The following is a 23,969-nucleotide window of genomic DNA, read 5'->3' on the forward strand; positions in this document are numbered from 1 at the left end:
CTCTGTACTGCCCCACATGCATCAAAAGATGAGAAGAAGGTAAAAAAGCATGCAGGGGATACAGTAATAAACACAGCTTGTTCTTTCCCATGCGTTTGGGATTGTCCCTAATGTGCCTTGCACTTTGTGTATAGCTTTGTATTGCACTTTGCTCCTGTTTGTTTTGAGCGGCTTTATATTTTCATTTTCTTTGTTCTTCAGTGCTTTTGGCAGGTCAGAGTGGTTAGTTTGTGATGCTGCCCTTTGTTCTTGGTTCAGTTAGTTTTTCTCTTTCTTTTTGTTGTTTTATTAAATCTTGGCTAGAGTATCCTGGCTTCAAAGAATCTTTTGTTTGCAGTCGAGACAGTCTTTGTTATCTTTTTCATGTTGCACATTTGGTAGAGTCCTCTGCCTATTGACCTCATTAACTGTGCATTTAAAACCCAATTGGTGTGGTAAAGGGAAGCTGTGGCACTTCTTCTAAATCTTGGGGGAATGCAGCAAGTGGTACGCATAGTCCATGAAGAGATGCTCCATTACCCTGAAGTAGCCAGAAAAGAGAGAAGCAAAAAAAAGCTCGGGAAGTGCTTAAGGAACCAAACAGAGGCCAGTAATCAAGAGTGAAAATCATTTAACCCACATGTAAAAGTTCATTGGAAACAAAGCATGTGTAGTTGAGCATAGGAATGCACATAAAGTACAAAGAATTAGTCCAAACAGTGACCTGATTTAAAGGCATAATTTATAGAGCTTGAGCAATAGAGCACAGGATTATTTGCCCCTTCTTTTCACACTGATTCCCCTCTGAGTGGGAATCAGTTGGCCTGCAGAAGGCCAACAGAGTAAAGAGGTTCATGGGGTGGTTAGACATTTCCTCATTTTGAAGAAGAAATCCATATGCATGTCATCAGTAGCAGTACTGCTGTGTGGGAATCTGGGAAACCACATTGCAATTAAAGTCCAAAGGAAGTGCTGTCATCTCAGGTACCACCCATGGCAAAACTAAATTGCTTTGCCACAGTTGATAGCCTCTAGGTGTGCACAGTTTCCAGACTATAATGGGCACCTACTTCTCAGTACTTCGAAAGACGTCAGAGAGCTGACACAAGAGTGTTGCAGATGTCCAGGGAGCACTCACCTTCATGTGGAAGCTGGAGACTCAGTTCTGCTCCCCCACATCTGGATAACGAGGCAGTCCCATCTCCGTCAGTCCCAGCAGTGTTGCTGAACAAGTGCAGTCTCACATGTGTTGACTTGCTTTTCATTCCATTTTTCAGAGATGCTCCCTGCCATCTGCATCCTCAGGCTTTGAAGAATACTGTGGTGCCTGTAGATCATAAAGTCATACCTGTATCTTCCCAAAGTGTTTGCGCTTCTGTCATAAAAAGATGTAAGACCAGGTCCAGGACTACTGCATTCCATGAGGGCTTGGTACAGTGTGTACCTGCCTGGGCAGTAGTAGGTATACCTATCCTGCAAGATTTTGTTTTGTGGTGGATTGTGACTATTAGTTCTGTTTGAAAGTCACTGCAGAACCATGAACAGAGACTGATTTTTAGAAGGGCCATGCTTTGCTCAACACAGGGAATTTGTGATAGACCTTAGTGCCGTATCTGAGAAGTAAATGCTGTGCATGCGGTTTTGGCATAGGCTGTAATAGAGAAGGAGAATAACAACAGAGGTGGTGTTGCATGGGTGGTGATGAACTTGAAATTAGCCTTAAATGTTATTGCATGCATCTCCAGAAAAGAAGGTGACTCTTTGCAAGAGGGACTACATTGTGATTGGGAACCAGATTATTTCATTTTTCTGTTAGATCCTGGGTCAAACATTTGAAAGGGTATAGTTGTGCTGAAAAACACTGAAGACAGATTCCTGCGATAGTAAAAGAGCTTTGTGCTTTTGGCCATATTTAAAATAATGAAAATCTTTTTCTGATGCTATTTTGACATTTCAGCTAGCTATTTCTTGAAAGCCACCATTATGTTATGTAAGTAAGTACTAAACTAAGCCAGACTTCTTTTAAACCTGAAATTACTTTTTGAATGTAAACATGCTCTCTCTAGAAAATAAATACGTGTTGATGTAAAACAGCATAGTTGAAGTTTACCCTCTCATTCAGGTTTATAGAAATAAGGATGTTTTCATCCTCTGTTGTTATTAATTCAGTTCTCTTTTCTATGCAAAAGTGTTGTGGGTTTTTTTTAAAGCATGTAAATCAATAATATAAATCATTCCTTGAGTACATTCTGAGCCCCATGCTGACACCTGCAGAGTGTGTGTCTCTTTCTCCTCTATTCCTTGAGCTTTAAATAACTTAGAAGGGTACATAGTAATAACATTGACTCAGAACATTTATGAGCATGAAAAATGCAGCACTGATACGCCTCTAGCACAGCCTTTCATGTGCTTTATTTTGCAGAATGTTGTTAGCATCCTTTTTATATTTTAAAGTGTTGTTTTTAAAATCTCTACAGCTTATTCACTGTTATCTGTCTTTTCTTGCTTTCTTTTGCCACCTGGCTTCAGTGTCATTGGATTGGACGATCTAAAATATCTGAAATTTCTTGAAGGCCTGGTCACTCCACAGCAGCCTGGCGGCAAAATTATGAACTCTTTTTCTTTATTTCTCTTCTGTTGTCCTCTTTATTTTTATGTTTGTTTCCTGAAATGAAGGTGCTTTTATGAGGTTCTTGATTTTATAAAAGTACACATAAGAAGGAAATAATGTGAGAATAAATAATGTGAGAATCTGTTCATATAACATATGGGCTTCTCCTGCCTGCCTAGGTATTTTAAAGCTACATGATCAGATCAGTTAATTATCATTTTATCATTTATGTAAAATTTTTGCTAGCACATCTGAGTCCTAAGCAAAAGCAGAAGTGTCAGCAGACCACAGGAGAGACTGATTGTACACAGTTGTTGATCTGGCCAAAAAACAGGAACAAAACCTTTTGGTCATCTTTCTTATTCATAAGAGTCCAAGTCTAAATTGCTGAGCAGTTCTAATAGATGTCTTTTCTCGCACTGTTGTGTGCAACCATTCCTCATTTCTAGTAAGAAAAAACAGTATTGCCAATGTGAGAAGCTTCATGCCTCAAACATAGTTCGTATTCATGTGCAAAACCTAGTGAGACTTGGCAAAGGTGTCTGCAGCTATTGTCTAATTCTGTGTAAATTGTGTTCCAATTTGCAGCTTCAGTTTCTATTCAACGACGAGGTGGTTTCCAAGCTTCTTTAATGCCTGACTTACATTTACTGGGTCAGTGCATTCACATCTGAAAACAACTTCTACTGTTTCCTGTGTAGTGAAGAAGACGCCAGACAAGAGTTATGTTTTTCAGAAAAATAGATGTCTGTATTTCAAGAATCCACAGTTCCTGGTCAGGAAAATTCTGAGCAATTCCTTTGAGCAAGTATTATAGGTAGAGGGCAAAGATTGGGGGCATGAGAACTAAGTAAAGTGCTTTCTCACAAGATGTAAGCACATGGTGCAGAGTTGGGGTGTGGGTACCAAGGTAGCCACCAGTGGAATCCAACTACTGCAGTTCCTTGGGAGAAGGATGCCTCTTGGCTCTTCTCCATCTTCTTGAAAATACCTTACTCCAAGCCTTGTTGGAAGTATGTTCATCTTTTCCTCTTTCTTTGGTTACATGTGCTAAAGATGGACAACTAGCTTTTCCTGCCAGATAGGACCATAATGCTAATAGTCAGGGGTATTGCCACTCAGAAAGGGAGGAAAAAGAAACAGCGACTCTCTGGAGTGCTGCTGAGGAGTGTTTTATTTATGCTGCTGTGAGTGTGTGTCATTGGTCCTCAGTCAGACGTCTAAGCACTAGTTCATCCTGGAATGTTTCTAGCCATTAAAGTAGGCTCACAGGTGTAAACAGGCCCAAACTTAACCCAGAAGGTTCTCAGTATTTTATTTCTTTTGTGCATAAGGAAGTAAAATGCAAGTCTCAGTTCTCAGGTGCTCTTGAAATTATGCAGCTTGTGCTAGAAAATCTACCCTCCTTGTTTTTCTTCACCTCTCTGTTAAACCTGCCAAGCCCTGTTGACATTGATAAGGATTAGGTTTTTTGTTTTCTTGGATGAATTGAGTCTCCTGTTTATCAGTTCAGATATTCCACAAACTCAGAGGCTAAGGGGATTCTCAAAAGGCATCTTTCCAGCTGGTGTTTGCAGTACAGTGCATGTGACCATCTGACCCAAGTTTTGCCTCAATATGCTGTGTGTTTATGGTGGGCACTTTCTCCTTTGAATTTTCCCCAAATCAGTTTAGAGTGGTTCATTTACTGAGTCACTGGGTTTGCATATGAACAGCTTAATCATCAGCTATGGTGGGTTCTAAAGCTGGAAAGCAAGGTGCCGTTGAGCCAATGTCTACCTGCAATGCTTAATTAATTTCTCAGTGATGTTTCTGGCTTCTGAATATTTTGCTGCTGGTTTAACGCAGAGGGAAATGTTTGATATATAATGTTAGGGGTATGCCACCAACAGCCCAGATTCAGATTTTTCCAAATGTGCCACTGCACTACTTACAGGAGGCATCGTGTATGTAGTACCATCTGCCATCATTGATGCCATATTCTGTAGAATGAATGCCAGCTCCATTCGCAAGTCTTTACTGTGGCATCCAGCTCATCATTTCTATGGTTCACTTCAGCAGGTGTGAAAAGACCTGGACTGCCCTGCTGTGAAGCTTAGAAACCATGGAAATCACAGCCAAAAATGCCCATTTGGACACAGTGCCAGTCAGTTCACTCAGAGCCAGTTCATTACAGTCTGCATATTGCACTTTGCCAACAAGCTGATCTCCCACATCTAATGCCAACTACGTCTTTCCTTCAAACAGCTGACATGTGTGCAAAGGCATCCATTCCAATTCATCAATCGCTTCAGCTTTTGCTCTAGTGTTAGGTTAATAACTATCAAAGGCTCGTTCTTTTCTCACTTCTGACCATGTAGATGTTGCCTCTTACTGTCTGGCAGGTCTCCAGAAGAGACAGAGGTCTGAAAGCTCCTGCTTCAGGAGCTTCAGGGCTTTACATCTCAAATTTTGAACTGTCAAAATGGCACAGTGAAGTTGCTCCAACTTACCTGCATTAGAAATTTCAGACAGTGCATTACAGTACAGTTGGCATTGGGGGTCCTAAAAGTGCTTCACATATGGACTCAGAGGAGTTGCTTTCCCTGCTATAGGTTGAGTGCTTTAAATGTCCACTGGCATTACAAAGTTATTTTAAATAAAAATAAAAAAGTTTAGTCCTGATCAGTTTTCTCAAGGGAAATTACTTAAGTGGACCTGAAAGGTATTCTAATGATATTTAATGGAGAGCAATCTTCACTATAATTTTAGTAGTCTCACTTCATAGGCACTTGAAAGTACAAAATGCCCAACAGGTTATTTAATCTTGATTGTCACCTGACATTATAACCAGGTATGCACTAAGAGTTAGGAGTAGCCATGCAGGATATCAAGGTTGAACGCATCAGCCTCCTACACCATAAACCTTTGTCAGCAGTCTCTTCTACCAGTGTTGGTTCTAGTGAACTTGTGATTATGAACTCAGCCCTCCCTCAGCTGCCTCACTAGCCATCCCTTTGTGTCGTATCTGAAGCCATTCTTTACAGTCCTGCTCAACTCTGCTTTTTCTCTCTGGTGTCTGCGAGGTGGCAGTCCTCACAATTCACCCTATGGTTTCCACTATCTGATGTTAGGGAAGCAGACATAGGACTCTGAGTCCTCTCCCAAACTTGGGGTGAGAGTGAGCTGAGAGGCTGACTTGAGCAGTGGCTTGTCCCCAACTTGTGGTCTGGTAGGCCCCAGCGATGATTTGCTGAACTGCTGAATATCTGTGCAACAGTCTTGAACATCTGTGGTCAAAATGAGGTAGTAAGATGGATTCACAGACTGATACTTCTGTATCAGTTCGTATACTTCATCAATGCTTGTGTCATACACACAAGCAGTTCAACGGACCCAGGAGTAATTCCAGGCAAGTGCAGTGAGTTTTGGACTGTAGAGAGAGAAGAACCACATCTAGATTTTTGGTCTCTGTCACAGTTTTGCAATGTAGTCAAAGTCACTGCTGATTTTGTAACTTTGGAGACAGGCAGGTGAACTGCACTGTTTACCTAAACTCAGTAGTGATCATTAATGTAATGGGTACCCAGAATTTTGTTTCACCCACCCCAAAATTGTGAGCGTAAGCTAGGAATAATAGCAACACTTCTGTTCTTCCAACTCCTAAGTCTGACTTGTCTGCCAGGACAGACTTATACCGTAAGATAGGAACAGCAAGCAAAATCTAGCAGTTGTGTTTTATGCTGAGAAATGGGTATGAATATTCTGTGCTATCAAAGCAAGCAAGTAATGTTATCAAGTATTCCTGTGTTAATTCCTAGCCTCCTGATGTAGGTGTTGGCTTTGAAGTGTTAAAAACCAGAGGGCTATTTTTTAACATGTGTGGATGCTAGGTACTGTGCCGAACCTAGCATTCTTGTGTCCAAAAATCCATCGTTAATGTAGATTTAATAAACTTGTTCCTTCAGCATTCTCACCTCTCTTGGTTATTGAGATGAGACCCAGCTCCTGCATGTAATATATACGTGTATTTTACTTATACTCTTTATCAACAAAGAAATTTTCTTCCCAAGAAAATTAGAAGACTATATTCATATAATATGGATTCTGAGACTAGCCTGATGTAGAAGGGATTGGTTTTTCTTTTCATGCAGTGAGGGAAAGTCATAAAATGAGAAAACTACATGAAATAATTTTACATATGGGGATAAATGCATAGAAATGGACTCAATTACATTAAACATACCAGAAATGTTAGAAAACCGGTTCCCTAAGGTATTTTAATTAATAAAAACCCTAATTATTACTGAACTTTAACTGGAAAGTCTGTACAAACTTGGAAAGAGGTAAGGAAAAACTGGTTTTTGAAAAGAGTATCTGGGGGATGAGGATGTGATTACTAGTGATGCCTGCTTATTGCAGCTATTCTCCCTGTGTTTTTTCTGCTGCCAGAATATAAAAGTTTATTGCTGAAGAAGTTTTTAGTCTTAACTTGAATCTCTTAGGTGGTATCTTAAGGGAGTGTGATCTTTGTACTGCAGATAAAAGAGGTATTAGTTTATCCCTTTAAAATTACAGACACATATGTGAAAGCTAAAACAGAGATGTTTTGGACTCAACTTTACCAAAAAGAAAGGCTAGTAGTTACAATATTAAATACCATATATTGAATATTACAGGCTTCCACATCTGTGGAGTTCTCTAAAGGGATTACGTGAGCGTAAGGGAGGGAGAATTGACTTTGTGGTGATTAGAAAACCAATAAATAGGAAGAGCTGGGAATTTTGTTAACTTTTGGATAATGTTTGTGATGTTTAATCTTGTATGTTCTCTTTCTTCTAGCTACAAATGTCATGGCTCATCCATGGTTTCTTGCTGGGAAATATATCCCTGGTGCTGGTCGAGAACAAGACAGGAAAGGAACAGAGCCGGCCATTCTGGCATTCAGATAACAGCGAAGGTTTGGGGATATGGCAGTGGATGGTATTACCTCTCCCAGATATACTGGATAGGTATGAGTCTCCTCATCATTCTCCTTCATGGTGATCAGTCATTTCATCTCTAGCCACCTGGCAATGAAAGTGGCCAGCATTGCTCCTGGAAGTAGTTCCCACAGGAAGAAGTGCTTTGTCCCTGGAGGTATCTTCTGTTAGAGCAAAGCACACAATTTTAGAACTCTTGAATGGTGGTCTTGGTTCACAGTCTGAGTCACTGGGTAGTCTACAGCAACATGTTTAAACTTCTGTGTCTCCATTTCATTGACTGGAAATAGTCATTCTCCTCACATACTGTTTCATGTGGCATGTTTGATTCTCTTATGTGGTTTGCTAGAGTTGGATGTGAGCTTCGTAGTTGACTTTTTTTTTTTCCTCTGGGTATCAAAGTGCTCAGTGTTCAATGTGTCTAGATTTGAGGATGAAAGAGATGGGAGAAGAACCTGCTGAAAATCAGACAAGGATGCATCTGAACACCTTTGTGTTAGCTGTAGCAGGAGGCTCAGCTTAATAAAGGGCTGTCTCAGTTATGACTGTATTCTGGCTTTAAGCATAAAAGGTTTATCTGGTAGCATATGCTTAATCTGGTAGCATATGCTTATTTAAAGAGTGTTGTTTTAGCTGTTTCTTACAAGTCAGCTTTAAGGGAATACTCTGTTGTTCATTGTTTACTTTTTGTGTGTGCTCTGGCTTACGCTGTTTATAGAGAAGACACAGACATACTTCACCTCCTGCTGCCCTGGCCCTTAGGCTGTTAAATGCATCTACAATCTGTGTCATGAGCACTGGTGTCCTTTGTCTTTTTTGAAATCTGTGCCCTAGAAGTAATGGATTTCATTAAGGGATTAGAAGTTTGAACAAACATTGTATGAATATGTCTTTTATCTTACTGGCTCTTGGGGATGCATGTAGGCTGCAAATACAAGGACACTGCCAACGCTTTGGTCCTGAATGTATAATTAATATGTGTGCGTCAAAGATTTAAAAAATATCAGCATTAGGCTTATTGTGCAGTCACTGCTGAAGCACCGTTTGTAAAAATACCTGGTTGCTTCATTCCCTTCAGCTGTGTTTCCTTTGAAGAATGGTATATTTTGCCATTATTATTCATGTGATTTATTTTCTGATGTTGCCAGGGGAATGTTTTGTACCTGAATTATTCTGTACTCTGATACTATTGCTTTCCTTTAAATTCTCTCTGGTTGCACAGTCAGGCAGAGAATACTTTGATTGTAGGAGCCAGGCTAGCAGTGGTTCGTGTGGAATTACAGATCCAACTGATACATGGTGCTGACTATTATGCATAAAGTGCTGACACCCTTACTTCCCCATTACTTACAAAGAAAGACAGCTGGGTTCACTGAGGGAAGGGAGTTTGTTGGAGGTTAAGACATAAGCAAGGAAAACTTTGAAGTTTTGGTGTCTCTTGAAGAGTTTTGTCCTTATTTTTTCACAGAAAGTGCCCTATTTTAATGATTTTTTTTTTTTTTCCTAAGATTTGATTTAGTTGAAACCAGTCCTTTCTGGGAAGGATGAACTCTTCTGTGAGGCTTGGAAATACTGCAGGCATTCTTTCTCACCATCTTAAAACCTGTTTCTTAGGAAATCTGGACTGATGTAGAAATTAGGAACTCTATGGAAGTATACACCGAAATGGTACTGGGGGGACTGCAGTATATATACTTTGGAGATAAATGACAGTTTTATTGAACTGTAGGAAGTATTTAATTGATGTGAACGCAATGCTGTTGCTGCTGAAAGCTTGCTGTGTCTGTCTTTTTCTAATTGGTTCCTGTGTCAGTAGCTGCAAGGGTCTGAGTTAGAAGAAGCATGATATTACAGATATTCCTACAGAAGGAGCTGAAACTTTACATCACCTCACAGAAGTAGTAAAGGTCTTGAATAAAGCACACCAGTGTACCAGTTCCACACAAATTAAAGCACATTCCATCGTGATTGGGAAGCTGAATGAAAAGTGTTATTAATAAAAAAATAATATGCTCTAAAACTGCTCAAAAGCGTGCTTGTTCAGAAGCTGCTTAGCCATAATTTCCATGTATGGCTCATAGCACTTCAAAGAATCATTAGGAAGACTTCCAAGAAATTAGATGAGTTCTATCTTTAGAAACAGACATTTCTTAAATGTTTGATATCCCTCGGGCTGTTGGGAGAAATTATATTTTGGCAGAAAATCACAGCTAGAACATTTCAGGTGATTTGGCTGAAGCAGAAAGTAGGGAGGAGTACAGCAAAGATGGTAAATTGGGACTCAGGGATGTTAGATGTTCTAGCACTGCATTAGCCTGGGCTATGCTGGACACATGCTTAATTTCTGAGAGTACAATGAGGAGAGGAGTGTTGTCCTTCCTCCCATTTGATTCTTAGGAAAGCATCCAGTTGAAATTTCACCCTGTGTGAGGTCTTACCTTTCCTATGTGGACCTTAAAGAGGCTGAAGTCCTGGCTTTTTACATCTTCCCAAAGTTAGCCATCCTTCCTTGTTCTGGAAGGTGTTGGCAAAACAGTCTTGAGAGTCGGCTCACGTGGTGTGGAGGTTAACAGAGCTGTAACTCAGTTCTCAATGCTCAGTATCTTCTGTCCATGGCAAAGGAAGGGCAAAGGGCCCAGTGAAGGATATGCCATCAAAGCAGCTGCAATTAAAGAAGCCAGTTGTGGGCAAGAGCTCCTTGAACTGTTGGATGAACAGATTGTACTTACCAGAGGCAGAAGGCAAAGTCTCCAGAGGTGCTGTATTTTAACTTGCCACTTAAATACACTCAGCATGAACTAACGGTCCTTACTATTCTTCATTTGGTTCCCATGGAGCCTCCTACCCCTCCATGAAGGACATGTTATCTGCAAATAGATAATCCACACAGATTAGTGAAAGTTGGAGAATTGGTCATTTTTATTTACTGGAATTTACACATTAATGCAGTGCTAAAGTATTTGGGTTGAGAGCAGAGAACTGTGTTATTGTAAAATTGTTTTATTTGATGGAAAATTAATGTTTGTTTTCCAATTATAAATGATGAGTCCATTGAGAATTGTTCTTTTTAACTTCACACAAATTTGAACTAGGAAAGAGTCTTGAAAGCTCTGTTGTAGTTGGTAGTTTGGGCTTGCTTTTTTTATACATTTTAGTTAGTAAGTAAATGTGAGTTTAGATTTTAATAACAATATAGTCATGGGAATGTGACAGCAAGAGCAAACAGAAGCCTGATGTAATTGAAGATGAGTGATGTGTGTAGCTAATAATTAGACATTCTGTTAGTTTAACAGTATGGTTAGGGTATATCACACATAAAATACAAACACCTGTAACAAAGTGATTCTCTGGAGCTTGCTGTAGGCTGGTGCTTATTGTCACCAACCTGCCTAGCAACTATTTTGCTAGGCAGTGGAAAAGGTGGAAAAGGATTAGCTCTAATAGGCTGAAGCCTGGCTGGAAAAATAATGCTTTAAGAAACAGATTCTAATTCTCTTGATTTCTGCTCCTTTGGTGAAGCTAATATCAGCCATGTGGAGTGACAGACTAAATGTTATGTGAGTCCATCCACCACCTGCCTGGAGTTGCCTGGAAGTGTACTCCACACGAGCCAGCCCAGCCCAGCTCTGGTCTTTTAAGGCCTATATTCTCAACTAAACCTGTCCTTTCCTTTAAAAATTTCACTGTAACTTCTGAGTGAGGAACGTTTTTACAAATGGCAAGTATTAATAGCAACCTGTCCAACCTCTGTACAGTCTTCTTATAGAAGAAGATTGTGTAGAAATATGAAAGGAATGTAAATGTGTCTACTGGTTACAAAGGTTTCCTTGGTTTCCTTCCTCCTTATTTTTTGGGTATTACAAAGTCTAAATTTGTAGTTAGTCTTAAGTAGTAGTGGCCAGATGGTGGAAGGAGGAGTGAGAGGACCTGTTTACTTGAGGTCCCCAGAAACTAAATTTTTATTCTTAAGTAGCAGCACCATTTGCCTTGTCACTGGTAGCAAGATGAGGCTCTGTGTCCTTTTAACAGGCCAGCACATTCAGAAAGCAAAAAAACAATTTTCTTTGGGTTCCATTGTGCTCAGAGAGCTGCAAAATTATTTTCTTGCTGATAACCTTCTCCTGAACACAGGCTGAGGAATTTTACTATATTGGAAGACAAAAATGAGACTTACCTGGAAGGTTAGGTATGGATATGACCTTCATGAGGAAGAAAATAAAGAAGTCTACAAATTTGAGTTACCCCAGAATGTGATATTCTGTTGCAACAAGTCAAAATTCATGTCCAGATGATTATACTTTCTTTAAACTGGCTTATTTACCTGTTCCAGTCTTGCTGTCTCACTGGATTTTTATGAACTACACTGGTGCTCATCAGTTTTTCATCTACATATCAAAGTGGGATTCCCTTTCAGTCCTCAGGAGTGAGACCCTTTGTTCTGTCTGGCTCCTCAGCAGCTCTGATCTCAATGGCAGCCAAACCAGCTGGGAAACCTCTCACTCATTGCTGCAGTAAAAAAAAGCAGTAAAAAGAAGTCTCATAGTCATACCACTCCTGTATTTCTACCAGCTGTGACTAAGTACTCTAGTAATTGTTTGATAACATCATCTTGCATTGCACTGTTTCTCCCTCACACTGCTTTCAGATTTTCTTTCTGATAAGTTTCTGCACGTCAGATTTTCCATTAAGGAAGAAAAAGAAAAGGAAAGTTCTTTGCAACATTTTGTACCCAGAGACTTGTCTCCTGTTGTTCCTGAACTTTCTTCCCATTCTGCTATGAAGAAACAGGGACCCTCCATACAAGACAGACATGTGTCTCCCTACACGTTAGCACATATATAATCATTAATCACATCTATACCCAGATCTCTTTATTCTTTTTTTTCTTATATCCATCCAACAAGCCCAGCCTCTGTTGCTCCGATGTGGTCCCACATTACTTGGTTAAAAACAGAGTGAGACTTTAATGCCCGTATCGCTGCTCTTCTGCTCTGTAGCATTAACTACATCTGCTACTGTTGTCCTTTTGAAGTAGAGTTATTCTGCTGATGGTTGTTCTGTTCATCTTAAAAATGGGGTTTTGGTGACAGTGTGTGCAGAGCACCTGTGACAGATTTTGTTCGTGTATATATGCAGCATGGTTGCTTTTAATAACACCTTTGAATCTCAACTTTTATTAGTGGCTATTAAGTAACTTCCTGCATGGCAATTCTGTTACTGTAACTGAGTTTGGTTAACATGCTTACATTTCTCCAAATAATCTCGTTCCACCTAAGTATGTCTTTTATCCCACATAGTAAGTATTCCTTTGTGAAGTCAGCTAACAATGCATCATTTGTAACAGAGAAGTTAATGGGAACCTGAATGTAATAAGGGTTAGTGACCTGAAACTTCTCCGTTCCGTAAGTACCTTGGTCTCAAGCAGCTTCAGCCATAATTATTTTAGCTAGGTAGAGAGAGAAATCAGTTCCTTCAGAGGCAAAACATTACAGGTTATGAAATGGGATCTGTACATACAGGCACGCTGTGATCGTGTCACTGCATGGGGGACTGAGTACAGAGGAGATTAACATTCAATCTTGGTTAATAATCCCTATCTTTGTGATAAAAAGAAAAATAACGATTATTAGCCTTTCTAAAATAATGGCATGAAGACAGCTGCCTGAATCTGGCTAATGGAAACTTGAACAGTCTGTATGAGCCAGGAACAATATTTAGGTGGAATTCAGAGTTATAACTGAAAGGAGGGAGCTGCAGAATTTGCACAAAATCAGTTTCCTGAGGTCTTCAATTCAAGGAGAATGTTTTTTATTTCCCTCCGAAGAGAAGAGGGTATAATACACCCAAAAGCTAACATTGCTGTGCAATGAAGAGCTAAGGATAGGTGATGTAAGTAAAATAGTTTGTCCTCATGGAGGCCATACCAACATAACTATAGATGTATTTTCATATTTTTAGCTCTGTATTTTCCTCTGTAAATAAGGCCCAGATATTTTGAGGGGAACCAGTCTTCTGTTAGGATCAAGAAAAAAATAAGTAAGCAAAAAGAAGCAACTGAACAGAAAATGCAGGATGATGTGATGAAGCTTAAACACTGACCACACTGAAATAAACCCCAAGATTCAAAGAGCTTGAGGAATGGGGAAGATTACAGCCCAGAAGCTTTGATGTTATCCTGTTTCTATCAGATTTAGCTGAGTTGGAATATGCTTGGTCCTACCTTTCAAGGAACTGTTCATCTGGATTCAGATTTCACAGATTGGGCCAAAGAAAGAAACAAACAAAAGCTTATTTGTTATGCCTGTGGTGCCATTTCTTATATGTGACTGAAATATTTGATTAGTAGTCACCCTTGAGTGGTTTTTAAATTTATGTAAAACTTGTATCCTTCAGACAGCTGAGCTGATGTTCCCCGAAGGGGAGATTTGAATTAGGGGTTTTTTTGTCCACCTGGTACAGCATTTCCCATCTGCCTCAAACAGATTTTTTTTTTTAAAAAAAAAAAAAAAGGCCTTTGCATGAGTTGGATTCACAGCTCAGCTGACACTCAACTCTGCAGGGCATAACTTGTAGTTCCCAATTGTTATACATCTAAGGAACTTTTTTACTAGCTGTGCTCCTGAGGTCAAGTAGGGCAAAAGAAGAGACAGATAAGAAGTCATTTCCACCAATCCTCAAGTAATGATTTATCTAATATCCAAGCCATTAAAGCCTTTCATAGCAGCCGTGTTTTCATTCCTGTGAAGAAATCTAACTTACATACACAGAGGTATCTGATGAGGATATGAATTCCATGTGAGGAAGTTGCTGGGATTTATTAAGCAACAAAGTCATGACAAACTTGCCAGCACTCATTTTGCTGCTCCTGTGTAATTGCCTTCAGGAATACTCTTTCATGGCCATCCACCACAGTGTCTGTTTGCAGTGAATATGTCTACACAGTGCTGAGGACCAGTATCTCTGCTGCATAGGTGCCAGTTGAAGTACTGGATGCGCATTCAGTGTACCCCGCCTCAATCTGTGCAAAGGTATCAGTGCGACATTGTCACCTCCAGCGTTCTACTGACTCACTGCAATGACGTATGCTTCTGGTGTTTCAGTATCAGCTTCCACCAAAAGTCAAAGGGAGTTGTTTCATTAATTTCAGGGATCAAACAGAAAGAAAAAAAAAGAAGGGGGGGCAAGGGAACGAGATTGTCTGTGGAGTTTTTTCCATCTCACTGATGTGTGACATTCCCATCTTCAGTTTTGATTAAATTTCCTTTAATTAGCCCATTAAGCTAAAACCACCAAAGCTAATGATTGAAATGTTGGTTAACTGATGATCTTGTTTCAATGGAATTTGAGAGACATCATATTTCTAAATTAATAGTGGCATTAAACTGGAGAAGATAAAAAGATGAACTATTTGTTGCGGAAATGGTGGTCTCAAGAGAAGGTTTGTACTGAAACTGCATTCATGTTAGGAAAAAAGATCAGATTAATAGGCAACCAGAGCAGCACTGATGGTCCTAACAGTGTTTAACATTCACGTGATTTTTGTATTTGGGAGGCATTTCTGTCATTTTTTTCATCCCCGGTGAACTTCAGGAAACTTGTTCTGTTCTCGTTCAAGTGTTCTGGTCCCAGGGCTCCTGCAGGTGAATTCAGCAAGGTTGTCTCTTAATTTGAATGAACTGTAAATAAAAGTAAAAAGCAATCCATTATGTTCTTACACGGGCACAATAGATGGCGCTCCCTTCAATGTCAGAAATACTGGTTTGTGTCATCCTTTCCTGTTCTTAGAGGCTGAACATGCAGTAGTGCTCATAAGAACAACTCTCCATTGTCTGAAGAAGCATGACATGAACAGTGCATCAAATGATAACACCTTGGGGCATGAAGCTTAGGTTCTGCCAAGGAAACTACCTGAAGCTGTTTTCAGAAGTATTTAGTCACCTGGAGGTACAAAGAAGGTGTGTAGCAGTCTTTGCAGAGCTATCTGTCTCTTCTTTTATGCAACCTGAGCTAAAGTCTGCAGAAGTGGAGGGAAAAGCTGACATGGAGGAACTGCTTATTTGTCTGTAATTCATTTCCTAGCATCATTTAGCACCTTACAAACATAAACACATACCAAAATGTCCACATCTCCAAGTGGCATTTTATGTGCACCCCCAGGAAACAGGCCCAAGATCAAATGCATCAGAGACTCAGTTCCAGTGGTCCCTTCAGTGTAGCACCAAGGTTCACTGTGTGCAAAGCATTGATTTTCAGACACAGCCAACTGAAAGACGTGTAGCTGAATCTGCTTCCACCTTACCTCTTCCTGGAGGTTTCAACAGCACGCAACAGGGAGGGAGAAGCTTCTGCTGAGCTATGACCTGTAGTTTACAGCCCAAGGTAGGTGCTGGTTCTCCATAACATACCAGACTGTGACCTGTGGTGGTTCAGGACCTGTTTTACATATAGCTCAGTCATCTCTGCTGCTGGCACAGTAACTTAGGGGAAAAAGTAGATCAGAGCTTTTGTTTAAGACTCACATGGCATGTCTTGAACTGAACAGCTTATGTTTATGCTAGAGCTTGCAATTTCATTTGAAGTGTTGTGGGATGTCAGCTGTGGAGCAAGCAGGGAGAGGACGGCCAGTGTAGTTGGAAGCCAGTTTAATATCCAAGAATTTTATGTTCCTTCCAGTTCTCCTCCTAGACATACCCACAATGGGTTTCAGGTATACCAACTAAGAACCGTGAGGCTTCTGGCAATGTCAGACTGCAGTTGCACTTTATATGGATTGGGAAGGCAAAAAATAGACTTTTGTGATCTTCAGATTTGTTTGGAAGGAGCTGCTACCTTTTGAGCTGATAAAGATGGATCATTTAGCAAGGAAAATAATGTGCTGCTGTTTGGAGTTTCCTTTGGTGCTAGGGATACTATTCCTTCACCGTATCCACTGTTCTTTGTGTCAATCACCTGCTCTTTCATAGCAGCTGCTCATGTCTTTAGAACATAAAAAGTCTGTTTTAGAAAAGTCTCTCTCTATGTCCAGTGCGTATCTCCAAGGAGTGAGGAATTTCAGTATTTAAGCATCATTGTTTTGCTTTACCAGAAATAAAGGAGGAGAAACACAGTAACTATATCAACTCTTTTCTACTGTGAATGGACTGTGTTCTGTTCTAAACCCTTTGCACCTCTTAGGGGCTGCCAGGAGTTTTTTCTGTTTGAAGTTCTTGCTTTGGTTGGGTCAGCTTTTCTGTGTCCCCCTCCGTAGCTCACCAAGAACACCAGCTGCAGAAGACGACAACATTTCAATCTAGATATCCTCAAAAGGCACATATATCCCTGGGGTCTTGTTTAGCTTATGCCAAATCTCACTGTCATCTCTGGTGGTGAAAGCTGCGCTGTATTTGAGAACAGCATGGAAGTTGGTTAGGTCTGGTGACAGAGTCAGGAGGCCAAAACAGTCAAAACCCTCGTTCGAAACATGGGAACATGCTGTCCCAAAGTAAATACACATAACAGCAGAGAAGCTGCACTTGAATTTTGTTGTGTGAGTTGGTTTGTTGGTAAAGGAGGGGTAGATTTTAAAAACAGTAGGTGGCAACAAGACTAATGTAAGAGTACTGATAGCAGACAGAAAGCTGAGGGAAAGTAGTACTATGCATAAAGGACTAGGGTCCATGAGAAGAAAAAAATTTCTGCTGGTGTTTAGATTCTTGCTGCAGTGAAGGGACAGGATTTTTACAGGCTTTCTAAAGAAACAGGGCTGCTCCTCAAAAATACCTTGTTCTGTCATCAGTTTCTCATCTAAACTGGAACACCTGCAAGAATTCACATTCTGGCTAAACACTTATACCTAAAAGATAGAGCAGGAACCATCGGCAATAGATATACATTAAAGAGACCCATGAATGGCTTAACTTCCGCTGGTGTAAAACATTAAGATAGAACAGCAAATGAAGTTTAAATAATATTTTGTATTCTCTTGTGGCTTGTTTCATGTCTTTATTGTCTTGATGCAACTTCTCAGCGTTGTATCTGACTTCTGGGCCACGGTTGGCTGCTTTTAGAAATTGTTCTCCTTTCTAAGCAGAGTATTGTGATTTTATGTGGCAGATATGCATCAGGAGAACATCAACTTGCTAAGCTAAGAGAAAATCTAAATCCATGAGTGCACTAAATTAATGCATGGTCAATATACTATCAGATTTTAAGTATTTGGTTGTGGGTTATTTTTGCTCTTCCTGTTGACATGTAATATCACTGAGGGTGAATTTATAATGATCTTAGTTCTGGTAATGTAGGTGTGGCAGAATTTCCTGGCAAAAGCCAGCTGAGAGCGTGGAAGTGATTTAAGGCAAACCTGCTCAACTTCTACAAGGAGATAATGAGTTCTGCTCTTCCTATGGACTACCCAGTGTCAGTTCCTCTCTTTTGTGACTGCCAGGACTGTTAGATATTCTTTGCTTCCTGGAGGGTGGATCAACACTAAATACTTTCTAAATTGGTTTCAGCCTTTGATTGCCAGTTCCTTTTAGAAACTCCAAATTGCTTCAGGAGCCCCAGCCTACTTATTTTTCGTAACTCTTTAGGGTGTAAATCACTTGTGAGAATATAATCACTTAAGTGTCTGATTTTTTTTTTTGTGCCAGAAGCCAGGGGACTTTATTTTCTGTCCACACACACGCACATGCACACCTGCTTCAGGTTGTATGCCTCTGGAGGGAAGAGGGGCTATATTCCGGTTTTCTGTCTGCCTATATTCATGTACAGCTCCCCACCTCAGATCATATTTGCTTCTTAGGGGTGAGGATACTTTCTCTGTCAATTTAATATTTTTATATGTGAAAAGAAAAGCTTTTCTCCTCCATCCTAAAACTGCTTTAATTGCAAAGAGCTCTGAGTTTTATCTCTTTAACAGAATTTAATCCTTGTTCTTACAATCTATGCAGGTTTTGGTTTCAGTTCATCGCTTCATGGGAAGAAGGATCTGATGCCATTATTGCTTTTGACAATGTCTCCCTTAGTCTGGACTGTTACTTAACAAGTAAGTTTTCCTTTTATCTGCAAATAACTTGTCTTTTATTTGCTGTGTAATTGAAATTTGGAAAGGGGTTGAAACTGTGGGAAAGGGATTGGATGTCTTCACAGGTAAAGGTATGTTCCAGAAATAACTGCTTAGATAGAGGGGACCGTTCAGATGCATACCTTATTAGTGGAGCTGACCAGGGAATGAGTTCCAAGTTTGGCAGTAAATGGGTGGTAAGACATATGGTGTGGGACAGTCAGCTTCCAGCTGAGACAGTAGCATCACCTATCCACCCAGGCTGATGCAAAAGCCAATCTGTGATGATAGAGTTCCACATGACCTGGTTTGCTGTGTGACAGTTATCAGAATGAATGACAGTTGGACTCTGGCTAGGAAAAGGCAGGCATCCTGTGATTGACACTAACTTTGTAATAACATTGGGCACAATACTTCAGTTAAATTAGAACAAGGTTATTTTATTTGGGCTGACATGCATTTAAGTCTGAATCGGAAACTAGGATCTTCACTCTCTCCTACTCCTGGGAAGAATTTGGATTCTGATCCAGACTTAGTGATTGACTGGCCTCTGGAATGTGCCCAGTCTGTACCTCTGCTGCCAGATTTCACCCGCTTTAGATTTTTATTGAACATTTGTGTCTGGCTCATCTTTCATAGTCTCATGCATAGTGAATTGATTAATTTGTAAATGTTGTTCAATGATCTGTCACTCTATACCTCAGATCAACAACTTATGAGGAGTGGAGGATTGCTGCTCTGAACACATGAAACTTCTACCTTGGGTTGAGCAGTAGAACTTAAGGGTGCTCTTTCATCTCCTAGGCTGGAAGCTACAACCTCTGTAGCCCTGTTCAGACTGAAAACCTTTAAGCCGCTTCTTCATCCATCAGCAGTCAGAATGTTTCATTTTGTCTTGTGTTAATTTGCGTTGGCTGGGGTATGAGTCTTCCCACTTATGCAGTAATACCCCTTGGTTCCTGTGCAGAAGTACAACGTACCACAGGTTCTGGTATTCTAAAGACATCTTAAAATTAAGCTGTAATTAAAAAAGATTGCGCATACTTTTACTGGATAAAAGAGAAACTTTCTAACAATTGCTAAAGATTGTATTCTGTATTTCTGCTTTGTGTCTTCATTCACTTGCTGTTTTGCCCACCACTCATTCCTGTTTATTTTTCTTTTGTCACAGTTCCCATAACAGCGATGGAAAGTCAACCTGCCCTTTCCTTTTAATAGTGTCATATCCTGTGACTGCAAGCTCTTATTCTCAACAGCAAAGCCTGCAGCCCTTAATTTAGCTTCAGTTTTGGATTACGTACTGACTCAGCCACCCTCAGTGATAAACCAATCTATGACTTCTTGTTTTCTAGTCAGTGGAGAGAAGCCACCTCAAGGTACCACTCCAGACTCAAGCAATTTGCTCACCAGTAGAGGCAGCCAGAAGAAGTTTGGATGGGAACAAAAGCTTCTGGGAAATCTCCAACTCAACACTGCCCCCATTTCTGGTCCAGCAGGTAATTGTCTGGTCTGAGAAACATTTTCAGACAGCAGAGATTTCAAACTAGTACAGATTTCAGTTAGATGTGGCTAAATGCAATATGATTCCTTTTTTTTTTTTCCACCAAAGCCTTTGTTCAGATCTTTTCCCAAGTCCCTTACAAACAAAACAAAACAAGCTCTAGAAAGCAATTACCTTGAGCTGTTAACTGTAACTTGGATTTCAATTGGAAGCTGGTAAAAGAAAGAACCAGAGGGAGCCTCTTCTTAAAGTAAAAAGTGCTTTTAAACTGTAAGACAGGTTCTTTTGGTGTCGTGGTCATATAAAAATTGGCAGGAATCAAAGCAAAATGTCCAAATTGACTGAGTCCAGCACGTGGTAACCTCAACATCCATCTCTAGTTAATATAGGCTTGGTTTGAAGTAACATAGCTTTGCTTTTTCAGTAATATTTTCATTGCCCTTTTGAAAGAGTACAGCATTGGACCTTGTTTTAAAAACAAGATTTTTAGTTAGTTAGTAATGTCAGTCTTGTATGGTCAATGTTATTTCATTCTCCCGTCTCCCTCAGTTCCTCTTTCCACCTTAACTGTAGTGGCGTGGGCCAAACAGATGCGAGATTTCCCTTCCTCCCCTTCCCATCACTGTCTCCCAGATGTTTGTCTCTTCCCTCTCCCAGGCTTGCCCACACATTCACAGTATCTGTTTTGGGCTCTACACGTGCATTTCTGTTTCAGTCTGCTTCCTTCCCTCCTCCTTGCCAGCTTCGCTTCCTGATTTGATTCAGGTGGCTGCAACCTCCAGCCTACCTGGGGGAGCAGGGCTGACCGTGAAAATGGGGGATGACTACAGGAGAGACAAGCACTTGCTGTAACCACCACCCTCAGCGCTGTGTGCAGCTGTTTCCCCTCACTTAGGGCTAGCTAGCTGCCTGCCAATTTGAAATACCACCCCTCTTAAGGTAGAGGTATATGCCTCCTTTACTTTGTCAGTAAGCCCAGGGGTTTGTTCTTTTTGCCTCCTCTCCCACTTGTTTCACTTTGCTACGTGCAGTGCACTGTTGAAATACATGAATGGGTGGTGTTAGCTCTGATACCAACAGCAGTCTGGTCAGCACGGTCAAAAGCTCCACACAGCCTTCAAAGCCTGCCTGAAAACTGGATGTATTTGCCCACTCTGTGCTGCCGCAGCTGGGCAGCTGCTGGTACCTGAACTCTCTTCTGAAGCAAGCTCTGGGAGCGGAGGCTGATAATACAGTGTGCAGTGTAGGCCGAGAGTTGCCATCAAGTTGATATTTTATGTACTGAGCATCATACAGCAAGAAAAGTGCAGGAGCACTGACAGGAGTCTCAGGACAATGAGACAGAGGGAATGAGCCCATATGAGAGGATGGTGGGTTGTGCTTTAGCTATAAAGGTTGTGTCTAGCTCTGTTACAGATGTCGTGTGTGAGCTTGGGCTGGTCACAAAGGTATAATTTCCAAAAAGACCCTTATGTCCTCTTTGAAGATCCTTTGAAGTGTTCCCTTCAATATCTGTATCTTCCTTTCCTGCCTGTATGTGGAGCCGCCTTTTACTTCTAAGTGCTTTCAGTATTGCTCTTTGGTCGTTGATCTTGTGGTAGGATGCGTACGCAGGTGTAGACAATGGTCTTCTGGCTGACTTTCCACAGGAATGTCAATGCTTAGGTGGTGATGTAGTTCCCTAAGGCAGTTGTACATTTCCTCCCAGGGTACCTACTGTTTTTAGTAACACAAAAGCTACTAGATACCAGGTTCAGATTGGAGCATGGCTTGAAGTTTGGATGCAAAGAATGTCAAGTAAGTGTGTGGGTGTTAGGCTAGAAATCTTGTGGCTGTAGGTTTCTTCCAGAATTTTGTTACTTCCTACTTCTCACTAGACATGAAATGATGGAACATCTTCTATCTCTTCTGCTCCCTGTCCTATCTGAGGAATGCAATTCAAAGAAATGTTCAGATAATAGAAATAATGGGAGTCAAATTGCATGGGGGTAGAAGAGAAGGTCACTGAGGTACTTTGAGCAATTCATATCATTTCTTATGACCTTGGGGTGAAAATTCAAGGCAATTCCTGTGGTATCTAAGCCAGCTTGCCTAATTTCTAGGCTTGATCCTCAGGCCCATTCATGTTCTGTCTAAAACTGTCCTCACCCCTTGAAGTTTGAAATCACTCCTACAGCAGTTTTCTCCTCTTTGTTCCCTCATTGTAGGCAGGGCAGAAATCAGAGCAGCTAAACTGCAGCTTTTTGCAGTGGGAAGTCATTGCATTTCTGAGAGTCTCCACAGCACTGCAGGACCTTTTACCTTTGCGTTGCTGAGTCCTTGCTCTCAGTAAACACTGCAGATGCTTGTTTGGTCCCTGGGCTATGCGTTTTACCCAGCTTTAATCTTGTTTCTTTCTGGATCCTGTAATGCATTTAAGAAACCTCAGGCTGAGTCTGTCAAGGCCTTTACGTTGATAGCCACGTATGTACTGTTGTGTGAGTGAACCAACAGCATCAGTGCCACCCTGAAGTCCTAAAGACTGCATTGACCAATACAAGCTCAGCCAAAAGTAATTTAGAGCTAATGTGATCTTTGGCTTGTGTGATGTATCACAAGCAATAATATTTCCTTCTTAAAATATCATGTTAAAACAAAGAACTGTGTTCTTATAGGAGAGGAGACAACAGGATAATAAAATGCCTTCCCCAAGTCCCCAAGCCAGCTCAGCCTACACAGCAGGAAGTACAATCTGAAAGACAGGTACCGCTTTGTTTATGTGACAGTAAATTCAAAGAAGCTCCATTGATTTCAAGGACAAGGGCCTCCTTTTGCTCCTTTGTAACTGAGAACAACCTCTTACATGCACCATTTTGCCTGTGCTTGGAAATCCAGTTTCAGCAGAAGCAATAGTCATCACCACCAACCTCCCTGTCCTCTCTGTTCTCAGTACCCTGTACCCAGTGAATTACTTCTTCCACCTCGCCATTGCTTATCGTGGCTTGGCATGCCTCCAGGATCTGTACGCAGAAGATTCAAAACACACGACACAGCCACACTATGAAAGATCCTAAAGCTTCCAGAGATCTGTTAACCACTGTCATGAGTTACATATGGAATGTCGAACGTGCTGTGTAGAGAATAGGATCCCAAATTGCTACAACTAATGTGGTGGTGTTGCTCTCTCAAGTTTCTTGATTATGACCAGGACCAACACAGAAAAATTCCTTTAGGTTTCAAGTCACACAGTTACTTACAGTGCAAGGTGGCCATTAGATAGATGATGACCAAGCAAATGCTTTCATTTTCAATTAATTAATGACCTGTTATTTGCTGGCATGCCAGCTTCTTGCTGAAAGATTGCAGGTGAAACTTGATTCTAAAAGAAGTCTGAAAAAAAGTTGTAAGAAAACCTTCATATACCAGAAGATTGAAACAACTTCAGTGGAACTAGGATTTTTGATTGAAATGGTTAAATCTGTACACTGCTTATTTTGATGTAAACCAAGCTTACTTTGGCTTCGTTTTTAAATTGATTAGGTATTAGTTTAAGTAAAACTGAAAGCTGCTCAAACCATAGCATTTCTCTACAGGGAGTTGAACTACCAATTAAAAAGCCAATTTATATCAAACCAATGCAATTTCCTTTTATAGACAAGGACAGAATATGGGAAATTCAGGCATATAAAGATACAGTGAGCAATAATGAGGAACTCTAGGTAAACAAATTACTATCATGGAAACTGGAGGAGACAAAATAGGATTCTCAGTAGGCGAAAGGAGATAACGACACACAGCAATCAAGTTTTAATTAAAGATTTCTGGTGCTTCTGAATAGGCTGTAAATACCATGAGGATCGCCTCTCTTTTGATGTTTCAGCTTCTCATCTGTCCCAC

General features: G+C 40.6%; 1 protein-coding gene across 1 annotated transcript in view; it reads left to right on the forward strand.

Moving 5' to 3' along the window:
• ALK (ALK receptor tyrosine kinase) overlaps nucleotides 1–23,969 on the forward strand; it is a 321,448-nt gene that overhangs the window by 253,041 nt on the left and 44,438 nt on the right. Inside the window, exons 9-11 of the mRNA XM_075749445.1 lie at nucleotides 7,412–7,581; nucleotides 18,480–18,574; nucleotides 19,945–20,088. Coding sequence (XP_075605560.1) covers nucleotides 7,412–7,581; nucleotides 18,480–18,574; nucleotides 19,945–20,088 — 409 coding nt within the window. The remainder of the gene's footprint in view (nucleotides 1–7,411; nucleotides 7,582–18,479; nucleotides 18,575–19,944; nucleotides 20,089–23,969) is intronic.

The sequence above is a fragment of the Balearica regulorum genome, chromosome 3, assembly GCF_011004875.1.
Source record: "Balearica regulorum gibbericeps isolate bBalReg1 chromosome 3, bBalReg1.pri, whole genome shotgun sequence".
NCBI classification, from domain to species: domain Eukaryota; kingdom Metazoa; phylum Chordata; class Aves; order Gruiformes; family Gruidae; genus Balearica; species Balearica regulorum.